A 23,497-nucleotide genomic window follows, 5' to 3' on the forward strand; every position below is an offset into this window, starting at 1 on the left:
CAATCTACTTCAAGACAGCAACGGCATACGTATCCACACGTGGGCCATCGAATCAGATGAACGCTCAGTACTGATCCAACAGCGGCCTCAGGACAAATTAAGTTGTTGCACTTTCTTTGTCAACAAAAACCATTAAACCTGACACACGAGTAAGAAAATGATGCCCCCAGTTACGCCTTTCGTTGCAAGGTAAGAGGACGATTGCACTATGATTAGGGTTTGACAAATTGACAGCCATCTTTTATACAAACTTAGAGCACATTCTGACCTCAAACGTAATGTCCCGAACAGAATGCGTCCTCCACGTCAATCAACATGGATTGGGGAAAAATCAGACATTGCTCACGACGTCCTCTAACGCCACAATCCTGGAAGTAACAGAAAAAACACAGTTTCCCAAGATGGAACTCAACACATTTAACAAAATCGTCATTCATCAACGAAGGCTAGAACATGACTCATCACATTCTGCTGAGCATCGTCTTTATGAAATGTGGCAGGTGGACTTACCTGAAAGAGGCGCAGTACGTCGGATTCGAAGACTTCCGCGTTCAGGTTGTCACTCACACGTAGCGGTTGAGGTCGTAATTGTATACAAAGGAGCATCTGACGTTTGCCTACTTTGACATTCAACAGTGCAGGCCACCTTTCTCGGGCTCCCTCCGTCGGAGGTTCGAGTCCTATCTCGGGCATGGGTGTGTGTGTTGTCCTTAGTGTAAGTTAGTTTAAGTTAGATTCAGTAGTGTGTAGGCTTAGGGACAGGTGCCCTTAGCAGTTTGGTCCCATAAGATCTTACCACAAATTTCAAAATTTCTTTTTTTTGTCACCTTTCTCGGATTTTTGGTTGCATCTTCCAAGTACGTGGCCATCTGTACGTTACAGGTTGGAACGACACTCACCCAGAAATACTACATGTAGCCACTGGCGTCGTTTGCTTAACCGCAGCAGTAGAGGGATTTATAGCTTCCGGGCAACGAAAAGGGGCGCAATGAAATACGTGACCGAAGTCCAGCTCTCAACACAACTTATCGAGCCTTCAACGTAAGCTTCTCACAACTGTGCAGTCCTTCAAGACAAGCAGAGAACGAGCTGAAAGATGGCAGTCGTACTGTGCTGTGGTCAAGCATTAGGTCATCGCTTCTGAGTCCCTATTCCATCAACTAGTTGCACAGATGTGCCACTGTGCGACTATACACTTTCTCAGAGCCCGATATTTCTGCCCCCTCAGAACCAGTTCACATTTTGAAATTGCGGCCTTTGATGACGACAAGACGTAGAGGCGTGTGCCTTCACGTTTTACTTTGTTCAATAACTCATCACGGACTGATTGTGGCAAGAGGCTGAGTTTTAAAGTAAGGTAACAGAGGGCACTATCTACGTGTACATCATCTTTGTGCAGTCTTGAGCAATCGTTGCCGGTAAGGTGGAACTTTTTTTATCCGGTCTAGGTGGGTCCCTATGTCATCTGGAGAATCGAAAATCCGGAAATCCTGGAAGTTAGAAAAAAAAGTATGACACATCCGTTATATTTGCCGGGTGACAATAATTGAACTATAAGAAATAAAATCGTCATAACTTCTGAACGATTTGCGTTAGTACGTTCAAACTGCGATGTTGGCCGTGGGGTATGATGGGAATTAGTATGCACGTATTGTTTGGTTTAGCGACGAAGCCCACTTTCATTTGCATGGGTTCGTCAATAAGCAAGATTGGTGCTTTTGGGGGACTGAGAATCCGCATTTCGCGATCGAAATGTCTCTTTACCCTCAAAGGTTGACTTTGTGGCGTGCAATGTCCAGTCACGGGATAATCGGTGAGATATTCCTTGATAGTATGGTGACTACCGAACCGTACATGAAGTTTTGGGAGATGATTTCATTCCCACTATCCAAGGGACCCTGATTTCGATAAGATGAGTTCATACAAGATGGAGCTCGATCCCATTGAAGCAGGGGAGTGTTTGACGTCCTGGAGAAGAGCTTTGGGGATCGCACTGTGGCTCTGGGCTAACCAGAGGCCACTGGCATGGGCCTCGACTGGCCGCCATATTCTCCTGATATGAACACATGCGACTCCTCTTTGTGGGGCTATATTAAAGACAAGGTTTACAGCAATGGCCCCAGAATCGTTGCTGAGCTGGAAACAGCCATTCAGGAGGTCATCGACGGCATCTATGTTCTGTCACTTCAACGGGTCATGCAGAATCTCGCTATTCGTCTGCGCCACATCATCTCCAATGATGGCAGGCACATCGAATATGTCATAGCCTAAATCCGAATATCTGTAGTGACGTTTACGTGTTGAATAAAGTGTCTGCGCTCGCAACCAAAAATTCAGTACTGTATAGCTAAAAGTAAACTTGTTAACAGACACCTTCCAAGGATCTTAGTAAAATAATCGTCGTCGTATATTGTCTCCAGTTCTACGTTCGGAGCGTCAACATCAAGAAATACTGTATTTTGTTTCAGACGAAAAAACGGATCACAAGGATTTTTATTTTGAAAATTTGGACTTAGTCCCAGATATGTGAACCTTCTTCAGATCCCAAAATGAGTACCCGTGTTCTTTGTTGGTCAATTATCTGTTTATTGTAGCATTTGTTTCTTCTTTGTATGTTAATGTATGAGACAAGAAGTTATGTTTTGTGTCAGTAGCTTTGCTGGAAAAGTGACAAATAGATATTGCTTGCTTATTCAATTTGCTCAACTAAACCGAATTTCATTTTAATTTAGTTGAAAATATAAAATAACTTTTAAAATAAAGACCAATAAGAAATCCAGGCAAGTACTGAGAGTTCTGACATTAACGATTCCACAAGCTAATACACTAATATTTAATAATTCCCTAAGTTTTTATGTCAGAGAAGCCAAAACTTAATTTATTACACCTATTTAGCAAAAGATTTTTTATTGCGTTAAAAAGAAAAGAAGTGATGTTATAGAATTTACATTCTCTCTACTTACCGATATTAACACAAATATCATAAGACATATTACCACAACTAGTGGCAAGAAGTCTAGTAGCAAGAGCGGATGGTAAACAGCTTCCATTTCCTGCAGGAAACTGCAACAGAATGTCAGATACATTTGCTGTGCAAAATAATCGTGCTCATAATTATGTTTTATGGTAAACGGTAACTAGAACGAAAAGCGATGTATTACTCCTATGAAAAATTAAATAGGGGATTGAGATTGCCACTGGAATTGCAGTTGTAGTGCGAGCCAGGGATATGATTCTGTACACAAATAGCTGAATATAGCATTCTGAATTTTATACTGACGCAAGGGTTCTAGAAAATGGAATTTATTAATGGAGACAACAGTAGGTATCATGTAACATCTACCCTACACGAACAGTATTTTTATTTGGGCAATTTTCGAGAATGGGCGAAAGATATGGAGTACTAGTCTGTACAAAGAAGATATATGTACAACAATCTGAAGTTGTAGGAAACAGAAAAAAAACATAGTGTCATACAAAAATCAAGTTTTTAGAACCGAGAGCTGAATCTCAAGCAGCAAACTTAATGCTGAAGCTAAATCACAAAAGGCAGAGCAGTATTAGAAATAATCACATTACCATATTGGGTATTGTTTCACACTAGAAGTGAATGCTCCATTTTTTCCAAACACCAAAATTCTACCCCTCTATCCAAATCCTAGAAGGCGATGCACTCTGAGTCATCATCTGCATGTAACCACCCTCCACCACTCGAATAATGTATGTACTTATTGGTATGTCCCTCTTTTCTGCAACATCTTTGTTTTCCTAAATGCCCTATAGACAAACCATTCTACTGTACCGTCTCTTATTGTCAACTGGCACACTCTGCTGTGCTTGTGCCAACACATCGCCGAAGCTTACACCTTTACACTCTTGGTATCCTATTACAACGAAACTTTAACTACCTAACCCTAACTGAAAAAGAATCCGCTCAAAGACCTACCCATCTTTCCATATTTAACAGAACACTCCTCTTCCACTCCACACCAGGACTCTTCTTCCCTCCACTTTCCTCCCTCCACCTCCAAAAGTGTGGTTCTGGGTCGTCTTCTCAATCACTTCCCTATCACGTCCTTTCAAAGACACTCTTAACACGAGAACCCTCATCGATGGTGCACATTTCCTACATGTTAGAGCAGTAAAGTAGAGTGATTCATACTTATTGTAAAGACTGACATCAGTTTTTGTATTTTTTAGTCTTCCCATCAAGTGCCTCACTGGGTGGAAGTCTGGGGAGTATCTACGAGATATGGGAAATTAAATAATCAGAGTGACCAAAACTTACAACAGAGGGGTAGGCTGAACTCCAAATCTAGAAAAACAGTCAGTCTGCAGGAAGAAACATCTGGAAAAACTTGGTTCTCCTGTGTTACCCATCCGGTTTTTTCCAGAACTATCCAAGAACTTACGTAAAATCAGAATGTAGAGACCCTTTTATCTGCATAATTAAATCAAATGCATATTAGTATCACTGATTGTTGTTATTTAGTTATCTTAATTTACATTTAATTCGGATTTTCATGGTGAATATAAGTACGAAGTCACCTGGAAGGCCTCTAGGATGAGCTGCTAGCATTCGCGCTAGCAGAAAGGCTGCACGGCCAGATAGAGGAGCCAACCTCGGAGGGAATTCTTAGACTCATGCACCAGATGGACCACATGCAAAGCCACTCGCTTGATCAGATTTTCATTCTGAGTTGCTGCAACTGGACGAGGGGCGTCCTACTGGCAACACATATACGATCTCGCTTTGGAGTGCACTGGACTTCACAAATGACGTCTAGAAAATGGCATAAAAGCTCACAGTTTGGGACTTCTTTGTAAGCATAGGCCACCGTTGCAAGCCAGGTCCACGAAAACGAAATGTTTGCACATTATAGGAACTGCAGGATTGATTATTGTAAACGAACTGGAACTAGAGAGGGAAACTCGACTATGCTCGTCCCATTTCATTGGTCACAGAAAGAGATAGAAAGAGAATAGTAAATGGTAGGAGTGTGTTAGTGGTTAACTCTCTGAAGAAAAGCTCTGGGAGGGTGTTAAATCAGTGCTGTCTGCTGAATCTCTTCGATATATAAATAAGGCGACAAGAGGGTGACCACAAATTATAGAGAAATGAATGTTAACCAAACAACAGCTAGGCTTTTTTTGCAACGTTTTGAGTACGAAAACAGAAAAGAATATATCGGTTTTTAGTGAAGGGCAATGTGGTTTTAGGTAAGGACGATTATGTATTGATAACATTCACTGTATCAGACAGTTATCGGAAAATGCAGAAATAAAAATAAAAGGGTATACATGAGGTTTGTGGACCTGCAAAAAACATATGACGATGTTCGGAACCAATGAGAAGGGTTAATGTGTGAGAAAAATTGATTAACCTGCTTAAAAGTTACGCAGGAGCACAAAAGTAATAGTGAAAATGGGAAGTAAGGTTATCTGAAATATTTTTGTTGTCAAAGGTCAAAAACAAGGTTATGGAATGTCATCTGTTCTGCTTAACATTTACTTGGCAATGAATGGCTGGTACAGGAAATGCTGAGACCTGTTCATAAAAATTGGTTACAATACTATTCACTCATTTTTATTTGTGGATGACCAAATAATGCTCACTCAAGATGAAGAGGATATGGCATACATACTAAGAAAGCTTAAAGAGGAGTATAACAAAAGGAATTTCGGAATAAATCTGGACTAGACAGAAAATATATGTACGGGACAGGATTTGGTGAAAACTGATGCAGAGGAAGAAGAAGTAAAATCCTACAGAAGCTAGAAGTATTTGGGAACAATATTAGATAACTCCAATACATGTGACAAGGATATCAGTTTCAGACTATCATTGGGAAAGAGAACTACTAAAGCTTTGCGTAGGATACTAGGGTGTAATAATATTCGGCAGGGCAGTAACAAAAGAATATTTTTCATAGAGGTAGGGAACACATTTCTAAATGGAGCTAAGATGTGGCCTCAAAGAAAGGAAGTTAGGAAGAAAATTAGAAATGTGGAAATGGGTTATATGAGAAAATGTCTGCAGCTAACGAGGCGAGACAGGATGCGAAATGAGGAGGTATGGAGGTGAATGGAGATAACGCTCTCCATTACAAAAACGTTCGATAACAGAGCGCTTTAGTGGTATGGTTATGTACAGAGAATGCTTAACTATAGGTGACCACGGAAGATTTAAACTGGGAGCTGCCAGGAAAAGAAGGAGAGGAAAGCCGGCATTAATAGTAGAAAAATACATACAGGAAGCAATGAAAGACAGAGATCTAGGACCAGATAACTGGAAGAAGAAGGACTCTGGAAGTCGAAGACGGCTAACGCCTAGGAGATAAGGCCGAGTAAGAGGAAGAAGAAAAAAATGATAAAAAATCATTTATTTAAAATCTTCAAAGTCTAAATTTTATTTTAATAATTTTAAAAACGTACATAATGTGTTTTCAATTTTTTAAACAGTATGTTTCTATATTAGCGTTCTCAGCTGAAGAGCGAAAGGGAGGCAGTGTATACGCCTGTCGGGGTGAGTGAACGAAATAACAATTGTGGTGTCGTCCGAAGAACGAGGCCCCAAAGCAAGGTTGGTATGTCGCGACGGAACCACAAGTAAGACCAGCTGCTGCCAGAAGCAACGACGAATAAGAGACGCTGACGTAGACAGGACCTCAAGAGTTCCGTACTTACTTAAGGCAGAGCGCGGTACATCTCAGCCCAGTCTGCAATCATCGTCGAAGACAACAGCATCGTCACTCTACCGAGGCATCAGTTCTACAGTTGTATTACACTATGCAGCAAAGGTTATAGATATTGTACTTTGCGAGAAGACTACATTCTACTGTATCAACAGATACATTCTTGTGACTATGGAATGTTTCAAAATTAAGATTTCATCTTGTTCATGACACAATAAAGTGACCTAATCTTTTGTATGTGTTATAGTATCAACTAGGACTCTTCCAAAAGTTATCGAAGATCTCACCAATGTGCCGGCGTGTGTTTTTTCGTCTGCAACAAGAATAATAAAGAAGAAGAAAGCTAGTCTTTCCCTGTGTCTTCTGTTCCCCAAACCCGTCCTCTGTCCCTCCTGGCATCAGATAAACCATTCCCAGATGCCATAGCATAGGCAGCTGAAACACGCGTGCTCAATGGTGCGCAGCCAGGCACCCACTGACATAGGTGGGCAGGGGTGCGCAAACAGCTGATATGACGGTAGTTTAGCAACCAGGCCATAGAAGACGTGTTCATACTGCATGACACAGGTTCTCGTGGCCATGGATGACCAAGTGGCTAGTGCGTGCACAAAATTTGTGTAATAGGGAGGACAGCATATACAATTGCTACCCACCCACAGGTGGGGTGGTGGGCGTCCAGGAGTGACTGAGCCTTATACCACAGTCAACGAAGACCAGAAAGGCTGAAAGGGAAAAAATTTGTGTAGCTTCAAATTTCTGTATAATAATAGGGAAGGAGTGTCCTGAACAACATACTACGCTACACAACACAGTTAAACGGTCAGTTTTTTGAAACCCTGTAGTTGTCTGCTGTTGTGAAGCATAAGTTTGAAATCTGGCTCAAAAGAAAAGGCCAGAACTCAGAAGTTAAAGTGAAGTGTAAGGTCGGTTAATGATATCACATTGCCACCATGTTTCACAACGATGCTGCGCAACATCACCATGTACGTGTCACACCATGGGAAGATCGTTACAACCATTCTGATCCACGTTTTATCTCTGCTTTTGAGGTCTCGGTGATCGAGGTCAGAACCGAAATGCCCAGAATTAGGTGGCCGAGGAAAAACTTTCACACGCACTGACGCTCTCAACTAACAAAAGGCCTCAGGAGGTGCCATTAATGGCGCCAGTGAAATCAACAACTTCGATCAACACCTGATTCCCACACATTTCGTTGCTGCTCTGGCGCCTCCTTGCAGACATGCGAAATCTGAGGGATTTAGAAGGGGTTGCCTGCCCTCAGGCGCTAGAGCAGCAACGGAGCGCCATGCAGTTTGAATGGGTGCCGAAGTCTGCGTACAAGTGCCCAACGAAGGTTACAAAGGCGAGCGTGTAGCACCGAAGGTGTTGCCGAACTGGGGTGCCTTGGAGGGATCCTTTACCGTGTCAATGTTTCACCCCCCTCAGAATCATACCGCAGCAGGGAACGAAAAAGGAGGGCTGAAAAAGCATAAACACCTCTGCTGCTTTGAAACACGTTAAAACGTTGTCGAATAGTTTTCCACGGTTGCTAGTGGTCTCACCCACCATACCAGAGCAAAAATTTGTTCGTGCTACTCTTCAAGGGGTCAGACGAAGTCCTTAAAGAAGTACTGAATCGTCCAGGGGTTGTCAGCAGTGTGTAACGTTGTTCTGTTGCTCATCGGAGTGCGAATTGTCGTTTTCGACGATGAAATGTGTGGGAATCAAAGCCCCAAGTGAATGGGTGGATTTCACTGCGTTCGCACCGTAGCGAGGAAGGTTGTAGGCATCTTTGAGCAAAATTTCAAAGTTCTGTGTCACAATGAGAGACGATTACGCTGGCTCAAAATAAGTGATCCTTTGTGTTGCCCTGTGCGTGACCGGTGGGGTGTAAGCGTGGGGATGGGACGCAAGCCAGGGAGGGGGGGGGGGGGGGGGAGGGCTTTTCGGAAGACGTTTAAAAAAAGTTTTATCTTTCTCTTGAGTACCCGAAATCCGTGACTTTATTACGATATTTTTTGTAGGAAATTTAATTTAGTTTATTTTTATACTGGGAGACATCCATGCTTAAAGTCGTAGATTTCAAGCTATTCAAGAAAAACCTGAAAAAAGGGAGCTTTAGACGCCCCATCCCACATTACCAAAATTTATGACTACACGACCTTTTCCTCCAATTTTCCTTCGTTGGCTGGGCTACTACGCGACAACGTTGGAATAGCCTACTGACCGTAGCACATGTCCTATTAAACTATCCCTTTTTCTGGTATGGGCTTTCTATAGGCTCCTGTCAACCATTCCTTTTAAAATCTTTTCATTTCTTACTTTATCCGGTACCTTAAATTTTAATTTTTTTCTACAGATTCACAACTGAAATGTTTTCTATTTCTTCTATCCTAATTTCATATGGTCCACGTTTCATTTCCATAAAGGCTGGGCTCCAAAAGAGGATTCTAAATTTCTTTCTCATTTCCACATCGTTACCTGATGCCAGCAGAGGTCTTTTTATACTTTTGATATTTTTCTTGCTTCGGCCATTCTTTATAAACGTATTTAGTAGGTGGGACTTTCTTTCGCTCCTTACACTAAGGAACAAAGAGCCAAAGGTTCTATAAAATGTTGTACGAGGACGTGTTGAAAAACAATTCCTCTGAATTTTTTATTCTGTTCTCTGTATCGGATGAGGTATTAGATGCCACGCACGTTCGTCTGTCGACTTTCCCGCTTCGCGGCCGCAAAGTTGCAAACCTCTGCTGTTAGAGAGCTCCAAATTGCAGAGTATATAATGGCGGAACGTAACGTATCTGTGCCTGTGAGTGACGAACAGCGTGGTCTAATCCCTCAGAAAGCTGAAAGCACGAATTCGTAGAGCTCGTCCACACGGAGAAGCCTCTGCTTCAGCATGACAATACCTGACCATACACGAATGCTGCGACGTCTGAAACAATCCAACGCCTTGGGTTGACTGTTCTCTATCATCTCATCCTCCATCCGAGCCGATTTTCATCTGTTCTCAAAAGTGAAACATCACCTCCGAGAACTTCACTTTGATAGTGAGGTGAGTTCGTGGATCCGTGTACAATGTCAAACATTCTACAGTGATGCTACCAACAAACTGGTATCTCGTTGGAAAAAATGTATTGATCACCAGGATGACTACGTTGAGAAATAAATATGTAGACATGAAGAATAAAGACGTAGAATTTTTACAAAGTTAAGCCGTAAGAGTTTTCATATAAAAAATTCTTTAGACATTATTTTTTAGCACGCCCTCTTACTTTTCACAAACGTCAGTACAATGTGTAACAAAATGATGTGGAAAGACTTTGTGACGGCTTACACGGGTATTGTGGAACAAACTGAGGATATGTCCAGAAAAGTTATGAAACAACTCCTGGAGCCGGACTACCCCTTCGGCAGCAAACGTGACTTCGTATGCAGACAGACCATAGGCACTGTTGTTGTGACATCTGACGTGCTGAATGCTGTCAGACCCATTGCTATGTACTCCGTCTGTGTATAAAACTTACATTATCTGTCGGGAGGGTAACCTAGCGCCAAGCATTATCCACTACTACTCCAACGCTCTGTACCGTCGTAAGGTAACGTTTCATATCATACAGTAGACTCCTGCCCTCAGTCTGTTGCTTAACAAACCATCTACAACCCCTCTAAGTTTGTCGATATCATTTTGTTGCTCTCCACACAAGGTGAGGCTGCTAAGACTACCCCAAATACATCGAGAACGAGTAAATGTATAGAGGTATGGTTTACATTGAGTTATCGCAGGTGCTATGGTGAATTTTACGACGTAACTTTTAACTTATATAGCAAGTGAACGATGACACCCACTTTGTTTAACAGAACTAAACTGTCTGAGGGAAAGAATGTGAAGTATCCAGAAGAGGAGAAGAAAACGAAATGAAACTTCACAGGTTTTAAGGGTGCGTGATGTTACTTCAGTGATTACAATATCGAGTCAGGTCTACAAAAAACTTGGTAGCGTGAGCCAGTTATCAGTGTACACCCTCTATGGCTTGGATGCGTGCACTATTTGGGTCGGTATCAGTGTTACAAAGCCGTTGTGTCCTCTCCTGAGCCAAGTTGGTTCGCGACTGTTATAACTGGTCCGTATTAACCTGCATGCTGGCATTAGCACGGAGTCGACGCCCGAGCCGGTACCACGCATATTCTACTGGGGATAGATCTAGGGATCTTGTAGGCCACGGTAGTTCCTCAACATCATGCAGATAGTTAACAGAGACACGTCTCGCGTATGGACGAGGCTTGTCCTGTTGAAAAACGCACGGCTTTCCGGAGCGGGAAGGAGCGCCTGGTCCCCGGCACGAATCCGCCCGGCGCACTTGTGTCGAGGTCCGGTGAACCGGCCAGTCTGTGGATGGTTTGTAGGCGGTTTTCCATCTTCCTCGGCGAATGCGGGCTGGTTCCCCTTATTCCGCCTCAGCTACACTGTGTCGGCGACTGCTGCGCAAACAAGTTCTCCACGTACGCGTACACCACCATTAGTCTACCACGCAAACATAGGGGTTGCACTCATCTGGTGTGAGACGTTTCCTGGGGGGCCCACCGGGGTCCGAACCGTACAATAACCTTGGGTTCGGCGTGGGGCGGCGGAGGGGTGAAGTGGACTGCGGCAGTCGTCGTGGGGTGGTGGACCACTGCGGCTGCGGCGGGGACGGAGCTTTTCCGTCTTTTCTAGGTCCCCTGTTGACATACAGCATACGTACACTCTGCATGTTTCATATTTTCCACATTTCACTGCATCAACAACTTCACATCGATTACTTTCAAAATTCGGTTCTAGTTCTGTGAATCGTGTCTACGGAAACTGCAAAGTGATGCAGTCTTTCTATGCAATATCTTGCTTGCGGATGAAGCATCCCTTACAAAACGTGGACGAAGTAATCTCTGCAATATGCACCACTGGACAGCTGAAGATCCATTCTGGCTGAGTGAAGTGCATGAGCAGCAGCAACTTCTGTCTGTCAAACTGCAGCTGGCTTTTCAAGAGTCATATAATAAGTCCCTGTTTTATTATTGGATTTCTAGACAGCCACAATTATCTGCAGTTCCTAACTGTTGTGCTGTCGCAGTTGCTGGAAGACATCCCACTGGACTTAAGGCAAAATCATGTCATATCACCATTTCACGCAGATAATTACAGATATTCTTAATTGGATATTTAGAAGTCGTTAGAACAGTAGTTTGGGAAGCTTAATGGCCTGTATATTCACCAGCGTTAATACTTCTGAACTTTTATCTGTGGGGTATGTTAAAACAATAGGTCTCTAGGAAATCACCGAGGCCTCCCCAAGAGTCTACATCTACATCTACGTTATTACTCTGCTATTCACAATAAAGTGCCTGGCAGAGGGTTCAATGAACCACCTTGAAGCTGTCTCTCTACCGTTCCACTCTCGAATTGCGCGCGGGAAAAACGAGCACTTAATTTTTTCTGTGCGAGCCCTGATTTCTCTTATTTAACCGTGATGATCATTTCTCCCTATGTAGGTGGGTGGCAACAGAATGTTTTCGCAATCGGAGGAGAAAACTGGTGATTAAAATTTCATGAGAAGATCCCGTCGAAACGAAAAACGGCTTTGTTTTAATGATTGTCACTCCAATTCACGCATCATGTCTGTGACACTATCTCCCCTATATCGCGATAACACAAAACGAGCTGCCCTTCTTTGTACTTTTTCGATGTCATCCGTCAGTCTCACCAGATACGGATCCCACATCGCACAGTAATACTCCATAATAGGGCGGACAAGCGTGGTGTAAGCAGTCTCTTTAGTAGACCTGTTGCACCCTCTAAGTGTTCTGCCAATGAATCGCACTCTTTGGTTTGCTCTACCCACAATATTATCTATGTGGTCGTTCCAATTTAGGTTATTTGTAATTGTAATCCCTAAGTATTTAGCTGAATTTACAGTCTTAAGATTTGTGTGACTTATCGCGTAATGGAAATTCACACTTCACACTTTTCTTTATTCAGGGTCAATTGCCACTTTTCACACCATACGGATATCTTATCTAAATAATTTTGCAATTCGGTTTGGTCATCTAATGACTTTACAAGACGGTAAATGACAGCATCATCTGCAAACAATCTAAGAGGGCTATTCAGATTGTCTCCTAAGTCGTTAATATAGGTCAGGAACAATAGAGGGCCTGTAACACTTCCTTGGGGAAAGTCGGATATTACTTCTGTTTTACTCGATGACTTTCCGTCTATTACTACGAACTGTGACCTTTCCCACAGGAAATCACGAATCCAGTAGCACAACTGAGGCGGTACTCCCTAGGCAAGCAGTTTGGTTAGAAGACGCTTGTGAGGAACGGTGTCGAAAGCCTTCTGGAAATCTAAAAATATGGAATAAATAACGATATTTTCTGAATCCGCGGTGACTATGTGTCAATAAATCGTTTCCTTCGAGGTGCTTCATCATGTTCGAATACAGTGTATGTTCCAAAACCCTACTGCTAATCGACGTTAGTGACATAGGCCTGTAATTCAGCGGATTACCCCTACTTCCATTTTTGGGTATTGGTATGACTTGAGCAATTTTCCAGTCTTTAGGTACGTATCTTTCTGTGAGCGAGTGGTTGTATGTAATTGCTAAATATGGAGCTATTTTACGAGCATACTCTGAGAGGAACCTGACTGGTATACAATCTGGACCGGAGGCCTTACCTTTATTAAGTGATTTAAGCTGCTTCGTTACTCCGAGGATATTTACTTCTATGTTTCTCATCTTGGCAGTTGTTCTTGATTGGAATTCATGAATATTTACTTCGTCTTATTTGGTGAAGGAGTTTCGGAAAACCGTGTTTAATAACGCTGCTTTAGTGGCACTGTCATCAGTGACTTCACCGTTGTTATCGCGCAGTGAAGGTATTGATTGCGTCTTGCCACTGGTGTGCTTTATGCATGACCAGAATCTCTTTGGGTTTTCTGTCAGATTTCGAGACAGAATTTCGTTGTTGAAATTATTAAAAGCATCTCGCATTAAAGTACGCGCCATATTTCGAACTTCTGTAAAACTTTGCCAATCTTGGGGATTTTGTGTTCTTTTAAATTTGGGATGCTTTTTTCGCTGCTTCTGTAACAGCGATCTGACCCGTTTTGTGTACCATGGGGGATTAGTACCATCACTTATTAATTTATGTGATATATATCTCTCAACTGCTGTCGATACTATCTTTTTGAAAACATTTCACAACTTTTCTGCACTTACATTATCAGATCGGAAGGAGTGAAGACTGTCTCTTAAAAAGGCATTAAGAGCATTTTTATCAGAGTGACGTGCCATATTAACACCAATCTGCCCCGTGATTAGATGAAATTCAGAATTCAATATTATCCGCGCGGAAGCGTTGTATAGCACCTGTTAACGCAGAAGTCAACATTTTGGGCACCTGATTTTAGGTAAAACACTGCTCTGTAAAACTTGAGGACGAGATACGTAAAGTAACATAACGTATTAAACAGTTGGTACACAGTACCCGTGGTCTAGGGGTCTAGGGATGCCGGCGCGGTAGCTCAGCGTGTTCGGTCAGAGGGTTAGCTGCCCTCTGTAATAAAAAAAAACTGAGTTAATGGATCAACAATGAACTTAAACGGATGTCTTACGACGTCCGCCACGGGCAGATGCACCGAACAAAAGCGAACAAAATGAGATTAAAAAAAAAAAAAGTGTAGCGTCTTTGATTCATAATCAAAACGTCTTCGGTCCCGGGTTCGATCCCCGCCACTGCCTAAATTTTGATAAATAATCAGCATTGGCGGCGGAAGACTTCCGGCATAAGAAGTCAGCCTCATTCTGCCAACGGCCTTGTCAAAGAAGGCGGAGGAGCGGATAGAGGTTCAGGGCACTCTCTTGTCCTAGGAGTGGGAAATTGCCCCTAAAGGCGGAAGAACCAGCAATGATCAACAACATGAGGATGCAGAAGGCGATGGAAACCACTGCATTAAAGACACGTAACGTGTATCCACAGGACATGTGGCCTGTAATTGAAGAAATGTCATGATGATCTCTCCATTGGCAAAAGGTTCCGGAATAGTCCCCCATTCGGATCTCCGGGAGGGGTCTGCCAAAGGGGAGGTTACCATGAATAATCAACGAAAGGATAACGTTCTACGAGTCGGGGCGTGGAATTGTCTGATGTGATAGAAGAAGAAACAGGAGTCGATTTAGAAGAGATAGGGGATCCAGTACTAGAATCGGAATTTAAAAGAGCTTTGGAGGACCTACGGTCAAATAAGGCAGAAGGGATAGATAACATTCCATCAGAATTTCTAAAATCATTGGGGGAAGTGGCAACAAAACGACTGTTCACGTTGGTGTGTAGAATATATGAGTCTGGTGATATACCATCTGACTTTCGGGAAAGCATCATCCACACAATTCGGAAGACGGCAAGAGCTGACAAGTGCGAGAATTATCGCACAATCAGCTTAACATCTCATGCATCGAAGCTGCTACAAGAATAATATACAGAAGAATGGAAAAGAAAATTGAGAATGCGCTAGGTGACGATCACTTTGGCTTTAGGAAAAGTAAAGGGACGAGAGAGGCAATTCTGACGTTACGGCTAATAATGGAAGCAAGGCTAAAGAAAAATCAAGACACTTTCATAGGATTTGTCGACCTGGAAAAAGCGTTCGACAATATAAAATGGTGCAAGCTGTTCGAGATTCTGAAAAAAGTAGGGGTAAGCTATAGGGAGAGACGGGTCATATACAATATGTACAACAACCAAGAGGGAATAATAAGAGTGGACAATCAAGAACGAAGTGCTCGTATTAAGAAGGGTGTAAGACAAGGCTGTACCCTTTCGCCCCTACTCTTCAATGTGTACATCGAGGAAGCAATGATGGAAATAAAAGAAAGCTTCAGGAGTGGAATAAAATACAAGGTGAAAGGATATCAATGATACGATTCGCTGATGACATTGCTATCCTGAGTGAAAGTGAAGAAGAATTAAATGATCTGCTGAACGGAATGAACAGTCTAATGAGTACACAGTATGGTTTGAGAGTAAATCGGAGAAAGACGAAGGTAATGAGAAGTAGTAGAATTGAGAACAGCGAGAAACTTAACTTCAGGATTGATGGTCACGAAGTCAATGAAGTTAAGGAATTCTGCTACCTAGGCAGTAAAATAACCAATGACGGACGGAGCAAGGAGGATATCAAAAGCAGACTCGCTATGGCAAAAAAGGCATTTCTGGCCAAGAGAAGTCTACTAATATCAAATACCGGCCTTAATTTGAGGAAGGAATTTCTGAGGATGTACGTCTGGAGTACAGCATTGTATGGTAGTGAAACATGGACTGTGGGAAAACCGGAACGGAAGAGAATCGAAGCATTTTAGATGTGCTATAGACGAATGTTGAAAGTTAGGTGGACTGATAAGGTAAGGAATGAGGAGGTTCTACGCAGAATGGGAGAGGAAAGGAATATGTGGATAACACTGATAAGGAGAAGGGACAGGATGATAGGACATCTGCTAAGACATGAGGGAATGACTTCCATGGTATTAGAGGCAGCTGTAGAGGGCAAAACCTGTAGAGGAAGACAGAGATTGGAATACGTCAAGCAAATAATTGAGGACATAGGTTGCAAGTGCTACTCTGAGATGAAGAGGTTAGCACAGGAAAGGAATTCGTGGCGGGCCGCATCAAACCAGTCAGTAGACTGACGACCAAAAAAAAAAAAAAAAAAAAAAAAAGCAGAGTATGTTGGTTGCTAGAGGCCTCACACCAGTCCACACAAAGATGGACGCCACATGGCGTGAAACCGACCGAAGGGGGCTGGACTCACAAATATGAGGCACTTGAAGGAACGGGAAAAAACAAGGTGTGTCAATCGGGGAGCAGTTACGGTGGACTGTGCTTGTGTTCTTCACTACAACCAGGCCCAGAGACGACAACTGGATATTTCACATGGGGAGAAATCATCGGAAAACTGAAAGGGTGACGAAATGCGACGAGGGTTACCCAGGGGTTTGGTATTTCTCGGAGAATTATTTCAGCTGTAAGGGGGGGGGGGGGAGGGCGTAGGGGGGCGGGGCACTGCTGCCCGAGCGAAAGGAGTGGTCGATCACGAGGAACTGAAGCGGCAGATAACCTACACATAGTGCACTAGGCAAGAGGGCGGCAATCGCAACCACATTTAACAGGAGTGGAATGCACACAATCTCACGCACCACAGTGGCACAACGACTGTATGGGGGAGGTCACTTTACCCGATGAACAATATGTTGTGTTCCGTTGACACCCCACACATTGGCGGCACCGTATGTGTTGGTGCCAAGAGCATAGGGACTGGAACAACGTGGATTGGGGTCGCGTACTCTCGGATTCAGTCTGAATAGTGAATATGGGTGTACCCTCATATGACGAGAGATGGGAGCACGAAATCCAAAACTTTGGATACGGTACATTCTCTATTCAGCGTTATGCGACACTGTACTCCTTCCAAGTGTGTGTCTTTCCAGAGGTGCTTTCTGCCCTGAGTTAATTTTTATGGGTGAAAATGCGCGACCGCATCGAGCTACGCAGGCGGCGGGGCTCTTGGAACAAGTGGATATTCGGCGAATGGACTGGCCTGCGCGTTCCCCGACTTAAATCCCACCTCAATCCCACCTAGCACGTGTGGGGTGGATTGGGGTGAGGTATTGAAGTACGACCACGTGCACCAACGATCATCCAGCAGTTGTCATCGTCGCTTATGGAGAAGGCCCTACCACAAGAATTCCTTACCAGCCTTGTCGCCAGCATGGGAAGATGTTGCACTGCATGCATTGCCGGCCGTGGTAATTACACACTCTATTAAGAAACATGTTCCTCCTACTGCAAAGTCCAGAGTCCTATCATAAATCACGATGATTGTGTAATTATTGTCTTTATTTGTCGTCCAAATTTCATCGAGCTACACTGAAGAGCCAAAGAACCTGGTACACCCGCTTAATATCGCGTAGGCCCCCCGCGAGCACGCAGAAGTGCCGCAACACGACGCGGCATGGACTCGACTAATGTCTGAAGTAGTGCTGGAGGGAACTGACACCACGAATCTGCAGGGCTGTCCATAAATCCGTAAGAGTACGAGGGTTGCAGATCTGTTCTGAACAGCAAGTTGCAAGGTATCTCAGATATGCTCAACACTGTTCATGTCTGGGGAGTTTGGTACCCAGCGGAAGTGTTTAAACTCAGAAGAGAGTTTCTGGAGCCACTATTTAGCAAATCTGGAGTTGTTGGGTGTGGCATTGTCCTGCTGGAATTGGCGAAGTCCGTCGGAATGCACCATGGACATGAATGGATGCAGGTGAACAGACAGGATGCTTACGTACATGTCATCTTTCAGAGTCATATCTAGACATGTCAGGGGTCCCATATCTTTCCAACTGCTGACGCCGCACACCATTACAGAGCCTCTACCAGCTTCAACAGTCCCCTGCTGACATGCAGGGTCCATGGTGTAACGGTACTTGAATTACGTAAGCATTACGGCACCTCACCTCAACCGCTCGATACCAGCAATATTCTACAGTGTTTCTGTAAAATAGTTCACATATTTCTGTGACAACATTCAGATTTCATTTCATTAATGTAGAAGTACTTTGATACATCGATATGTATATATTGCAATGATATTATTCTTATGCGTATTCTTTCTTTTGTCACTATGATCTTTGACGTACTTGTAACTCTGATTTTTGGGCGCGTAAGCGGTTATTAGTCAAGCTTTGGTCGTCATGTTAAAAAGACGCAAATTGTGAACTTTAACAGTGAGGAAGATATTTTCAAGTATGTTTTATATTGTGAAGTGATGTTTTGGAACGAGTTACGTTATATTGTAACAAAAGTAATAAAAAAGAAATGTAACTTAAATTCGGAGTGCTGATTACTTTTTTACATCACCATTGTCCTAACTGGCAAAAATTTAACTTCAAGAATGGTTTATGAAACACATCTATAAAACTTTTGAATATTGCAGAGTAACACCTAGGCCTCTTTGCATCCGAGCTTGGAATCATCACTACCTAGATTTTCGACGATTGAGCCATGAGTTCACAACGAGACCAGCGTGGGAAACACGAAAAGATGAGTGCCTAGTTTATCCATTATTTCAAGAAATGGCTTTATTAACTGCGCTCTAATGACACCTGCCACATAATATAACTTTGTTGTTGCCCGAAAATTCAATATTTAGCAGCGTGAGCAACACTACAATCATCATAAATTTTTGACTTTTGTTGTGGTAGGGTTGTTAGAATGGATTCATGAGGTTGTCTCTGTACCCATATACGTCCATCTATTTGATACAATTTGAAACGAGACTCGTCCGACCAGGCAACATGTTTCCCGTCACCAACAGACCCATGTCGTTGTTGACGGGTTCAGGAGAGGCGCAGTCATTAAGGATACACGAGTGGACTTCATCCTCCGAAAACCGATATGGATGATGTTCAGTTGAATGGTTTGCACGCTGACACTTGTTGATGGCCCAGCATAGAAATCTGCAGCAATTTGCGGAAGTGTTGCACTTCTGTCACGTTGAACGTTTAACTTCAGTCGTCGTTGGTCCTGTTCTTGCAGGAGCTTTTTCCGGCCGCGGCGACGTCGGAGATTTGATGTTTTACCTGATTCTTGATATTCACGGTACACTCGTGAGATACTCGAACCGGAAAATCTCCACTTCATCGCTACTTCGGAGACGCTGTGTCCCTTCGCTCGTGTGCCGACTACAACGCAACGTTCAAACTCAATTCTTGGTTACCTGCCATTGTGTCAGCAGTAACCGATCTAACAACTACACCACGCTCTTATTGCCTTATATAGGCGTTGTCGACCGCAGCGCCGTATTCTGCCTGTTTACATATCTTTGTATTTGAATACGCATGCCTATACCACTTTCTTTGGAGCTTCAGTGTATGTTACTGGACAGTGATGTTCAAATGGTTCAGATGGCTCTGAGCACTATGGGACGTAACATATGAGGTCATCAGTCCCCTAGACTTAGAACTACTTAAACCTAACTAACCTAAGGACATCATACACATCCATGCCCGAGGCAGGATTCGAACCTGCGACCGTAGCAGTAGCGCGGTTGCGGACTGAAGCGCCTAGAACCGCTCGGCCACAACGGCCGGCAGGACAGTGACGCATCATGCGCAAGTTACCTTCGTCCTTAAGTTTTGTACACTAGTCTAATAATAAATCGTAACTGAGTCACGTGTTTTCCTACGTTTGATATAGAAGGGCAGTCGTTTGTGAGAAACCTTCTACTGAGAAATGGGACACTGGTTTGCAGCGCTCTTATCGTATTGCTATTTGATCAGGTTCCACACATAGGTGAAACAGAGCGCTGAAACATTTACCCAACCTGGATATACTTAGGTGACCTTCCTTACCTGCCTCGCTCTGTATAAATGCTCAGTTCACATCGATTGCAGGGGGTGGACAAAAATACGGAAACACCAAACCACAATACATTACCATGCCTGATACGATGCAGAAAAACCGTTGGTATCCCAAACAGTTTCCAGTCGTCCCGGAATGGATAAATACAGATCCAGTAAGGTTTTAAAGGGAATCTTATATCATTCTTCCTGCAGAATAGTGGCAAGTTAACAAGCTGAGGCAACGATGGTGGAGGCAGATAGCGATCACGCACTATTATTTCCAAAATATGTGAGAAAGGCTAAATTATACTGAGATCTGGTGACTGAGATGACCAAAGGAGATGTGACAATTCATCCTCGTGCACACAAAACCAGTGCTGGACGACTGCGAATTGTCTTAACAGGGGCCCTGATGTCTTGGAACACAGCATCACATCTGTGTAACAAACATTATACCATGGAATATACCTGATGAGCTAGTTATCCTTGGGGATAATGTGACCTTGCACGATAACTATGGGGCCCACGAAATATCACTATATAGCTGTCCAAATCATCACTGAAGCTCACCATGTTTCTCTTGCGGAACGTAAACTCAGCCAGAAGTTGGAAACAGTTCGGAAAAAGACTTATCCGACCAAATGACATTCTTCCATTGCTCCATATTCCACATTTTACGGATTCTTCATCAAAATTTGCTCTTATGGGCATTTGTGTCACTGATGTGTGGTTTTGTAATTCCAGGTCGCCTCGTTTCCAGCTTATGCAGCTCCCTTCATGTTATTTTCATGCTGAATAAGGGAGCGAGTGCGACTCTGAGTTCTGCAGAGATTTTTTCAGCGGTCGCCCTCATATTTTTCGTCTGAATCCTCTTCATTGGCCGGCCGGAGTGGCCGAGCGGTTCTAGGCGCTACAGTCTGGAACCTCGTGACCGCTACGGTCGCAGGTTTGAATCCTGCCTCGGGCATGGATGTGTGTGATGTCCTTCGGTTAGTTAGGTTTAAGTAGTTCTAAGTTCTAGGGGACTGATGACCTCAGAAGTTGAGTCCCATAGTGCTCAGAGCCATTTGAACCATTTTTTGACCATCTTCAATGACCGTCCTTCACAGTCATTCAACTTTCATCTGCGTTGTGACTTAGAGGATGCCGGTTTTCCGATTTCCCTGTATGAGTTATAAATCTCCGACATGGTGCCTCTTAAAACCCCCTACACTTTGCCACCGAGAGAGGTGGCGCAGTGGTTAGCACACTGGACTCGCATTCAGGAGGACGACGGTTCAATCCCGTCTCCGGCCATCCTGATTTAGGTTTTCCGTGATTTCCCTAAATCGTTTCAGGCAATTGCCGGGATGGTTCCTTTGAAAGGGCACGGCCGATTTCCTTCCCAATCCTTCCCTAACCCGAGCTTGCACTCCGTCTCTAATGACCTCGTTGTCGACGGGACGTTAAACACTCACCACCACTTTGCCTACCGTGGATACAAAAGAAGTCACCATAAATCACCAACAATTTGAGCATTTTTTTCTTTATTCTTTATTCGATTTATTTCGATTCCCCCCCCCCCACCCAAGGGGGCAGGCTGGCAGCAGCTTAGTATGCCGCTCTTCAGGCTACAGAATTTGTTTTAAAAAGATGAAGATAGTAAACAATAAAAACAGGCGATAAAATCAGAGACTTAAATGGTAACATTGCGGAAAATCGTGGAACTTAAAACATAGAACAAAGGGATGATGATGCTAATAAAATACACATGAAGCGGACAGGTAAAATAATAGAGAGACAATTAAAAAACATGGCGACAGTCTGGTTTTTTTCCGCAAGAGACATAAAATTCACACTCAGCGACAGCATGATTTCTGTTGGCAACACTTTGGAAAGACGAACAACACTGAACATTCACTTGAACACTGCACTAAAAAGTTGGCAAATATGACATACCACAGTAGAGGGCAGCTGGGGGGAACTTGGGCAGATGATGAGAAAGAAAAAGGGGGGAAGGAGAGGAAAGATGAAGGGGGGGAGGGGGGAAAGGAGCTGATGGAGGTTGAGGACCTATAAGAGGTGGGGTGGGGTGCTGGGCAGAAGCGACAAGGAGTGGGGAAAGGCAGAGGAGGGGAACACAAAGGGACACAGAGGGGGGGGGGGAGGGAGGCAGGGAAAGGTTAGGCAGGGAAAAGCAGGATGGAAGGGGGGAAAGAGGGAGCCCAGGGAGAGGATAGAGGAAAGGAATGGGGGGTGAGGATGAGAGTTGATAGGAGGGATAAATGGAGGGAGAGAGGGCATCATCCAGGAGGGGGAGTTGATGGAAGCCACCTTGGGAAAGGAGATGAAGGGTGTAGAGATGGAGGGTAGGGGGGACACAACAGTGAAGGCGTGGCAGGGGGTGGGGATGGGAGAGGAGAGGAGCAACCAGGGGGTGTTTGCGCACGTTCTAACTCACTTTAATCCGACATAATGCAGTCACAACTCCACAGAACACTGCTCTGACCACGACTGAGGCTTCAAGTTATTGAGGACATTGCAAAGGTACCTTTCGTCTTTCAGATATAACAGCGATGGCTAGCAACTGCATTTAGTTCAAGCATGCTTTCTGCGCAAAGCTTCCATATTTTTTTCCTACGCCTTTGCGAGTGTGGCATTATAAGCGGAATGCGGACCTGAGCACCTCCTGGTGGTGACGCACGATGGCTCGCAGGTCGACGTCGGCGGCTTGCTGGGTGAGGGCGCTGCAGATGGCAGTGAGGTGCGCACGCACCAGCAGTGAGAGGTACATAAAGAGCCCCACAAAGGCGGTGAAGTTGCACAGCTGGTAGAAGACCACGGCCGTCTGCACCAGTAGCAGGACCACCTGGCGCGTGCGGGCGTCCTCCATCCTGTCAGCGAGTGGGTAGCGGATGTCTGCCAACAACTGCGCAAATACAGTGGAACGGGTTGGATCAGCGGTTCACAGCCTGAGCCTAATTACACTACTGGCCACTAAAATTCCTACACCAAGAAGAAATGCAGATGATAAAAAAGTATTCATTGGACAAATCTATTATCCTAGAACTGACATGTGATTACATTTTCACGCAATTTGGGTGCACAGATCCTGAGAACTCAGTACCCAGAACAACTACCTCTGGCCGTAATAACGGCCTTGATACGCCAGCACGTTGTAGGTGTCATCACCGGCGCCAGCCTTGTGTGAATGCTCTGAAAAGCTAATCATTTGCATATCACAACATCTTCTTCCTGTCGGTTAAATTTCGCGTCTGTAGCACGTCATCTTTGTGGTGTAGCAATTTTAATGGCCAGTAGTGTACCCCAGAGAGCAGGGTGTTCCACTTCGAGGGTCCGTCCGCGGGCATCAGTACAGGTGTGAGTAAACTT

At 43.9% G+C, this 23,497-nt stretch overlaps 1 protein-coding gene across 1 annotated transcript in view; it reads right to left on the reverse strand.

Annotated features, from left to right (window-relative positions):
- The window catches only part of LOC124613307 (odorant receptor 4-like), a 57,483-nt gene extending 34,486 nt beyond the window's left edge, over positions 1 to 22,997 (reverse strand). The window contains exons 1-2 of the mRNA XM_047142003.1: positions 22,783 to 22,997; positions 2,964 to 3,063 (exon numbers count right to left, since the gene is read on the reverse strand). Of these exons, the coding sequence (XP_046997959.1) occupies positions 2,964 to 3,063; positions 22,783 to 22,997 (315 nt within the window). The remainder of the gene's footprint in view (positions 1 to 2,963; positions 3,064 to 22,782) is intronic.
- Between the last annotated feature and the right edge of the window lie 500 nt (positions 22,998 to 23,497).

Source organism: Schistocerca americana, chromosome 4 (genome assembly GCF_021461395.2).
Source record: "Schistocerca americana isolate TAMUIC-IGC-003095 chromosome 4, iqSchAmer2.1, whole genome shotgun sequence".
NCBI classification, from domain to species: domain Eukaryota; kingdom Metazoa; phylum Arthropoda; class Insecta; order Orthoptera; family Acrididae; genus Schistocerca; species Schistocerca americana.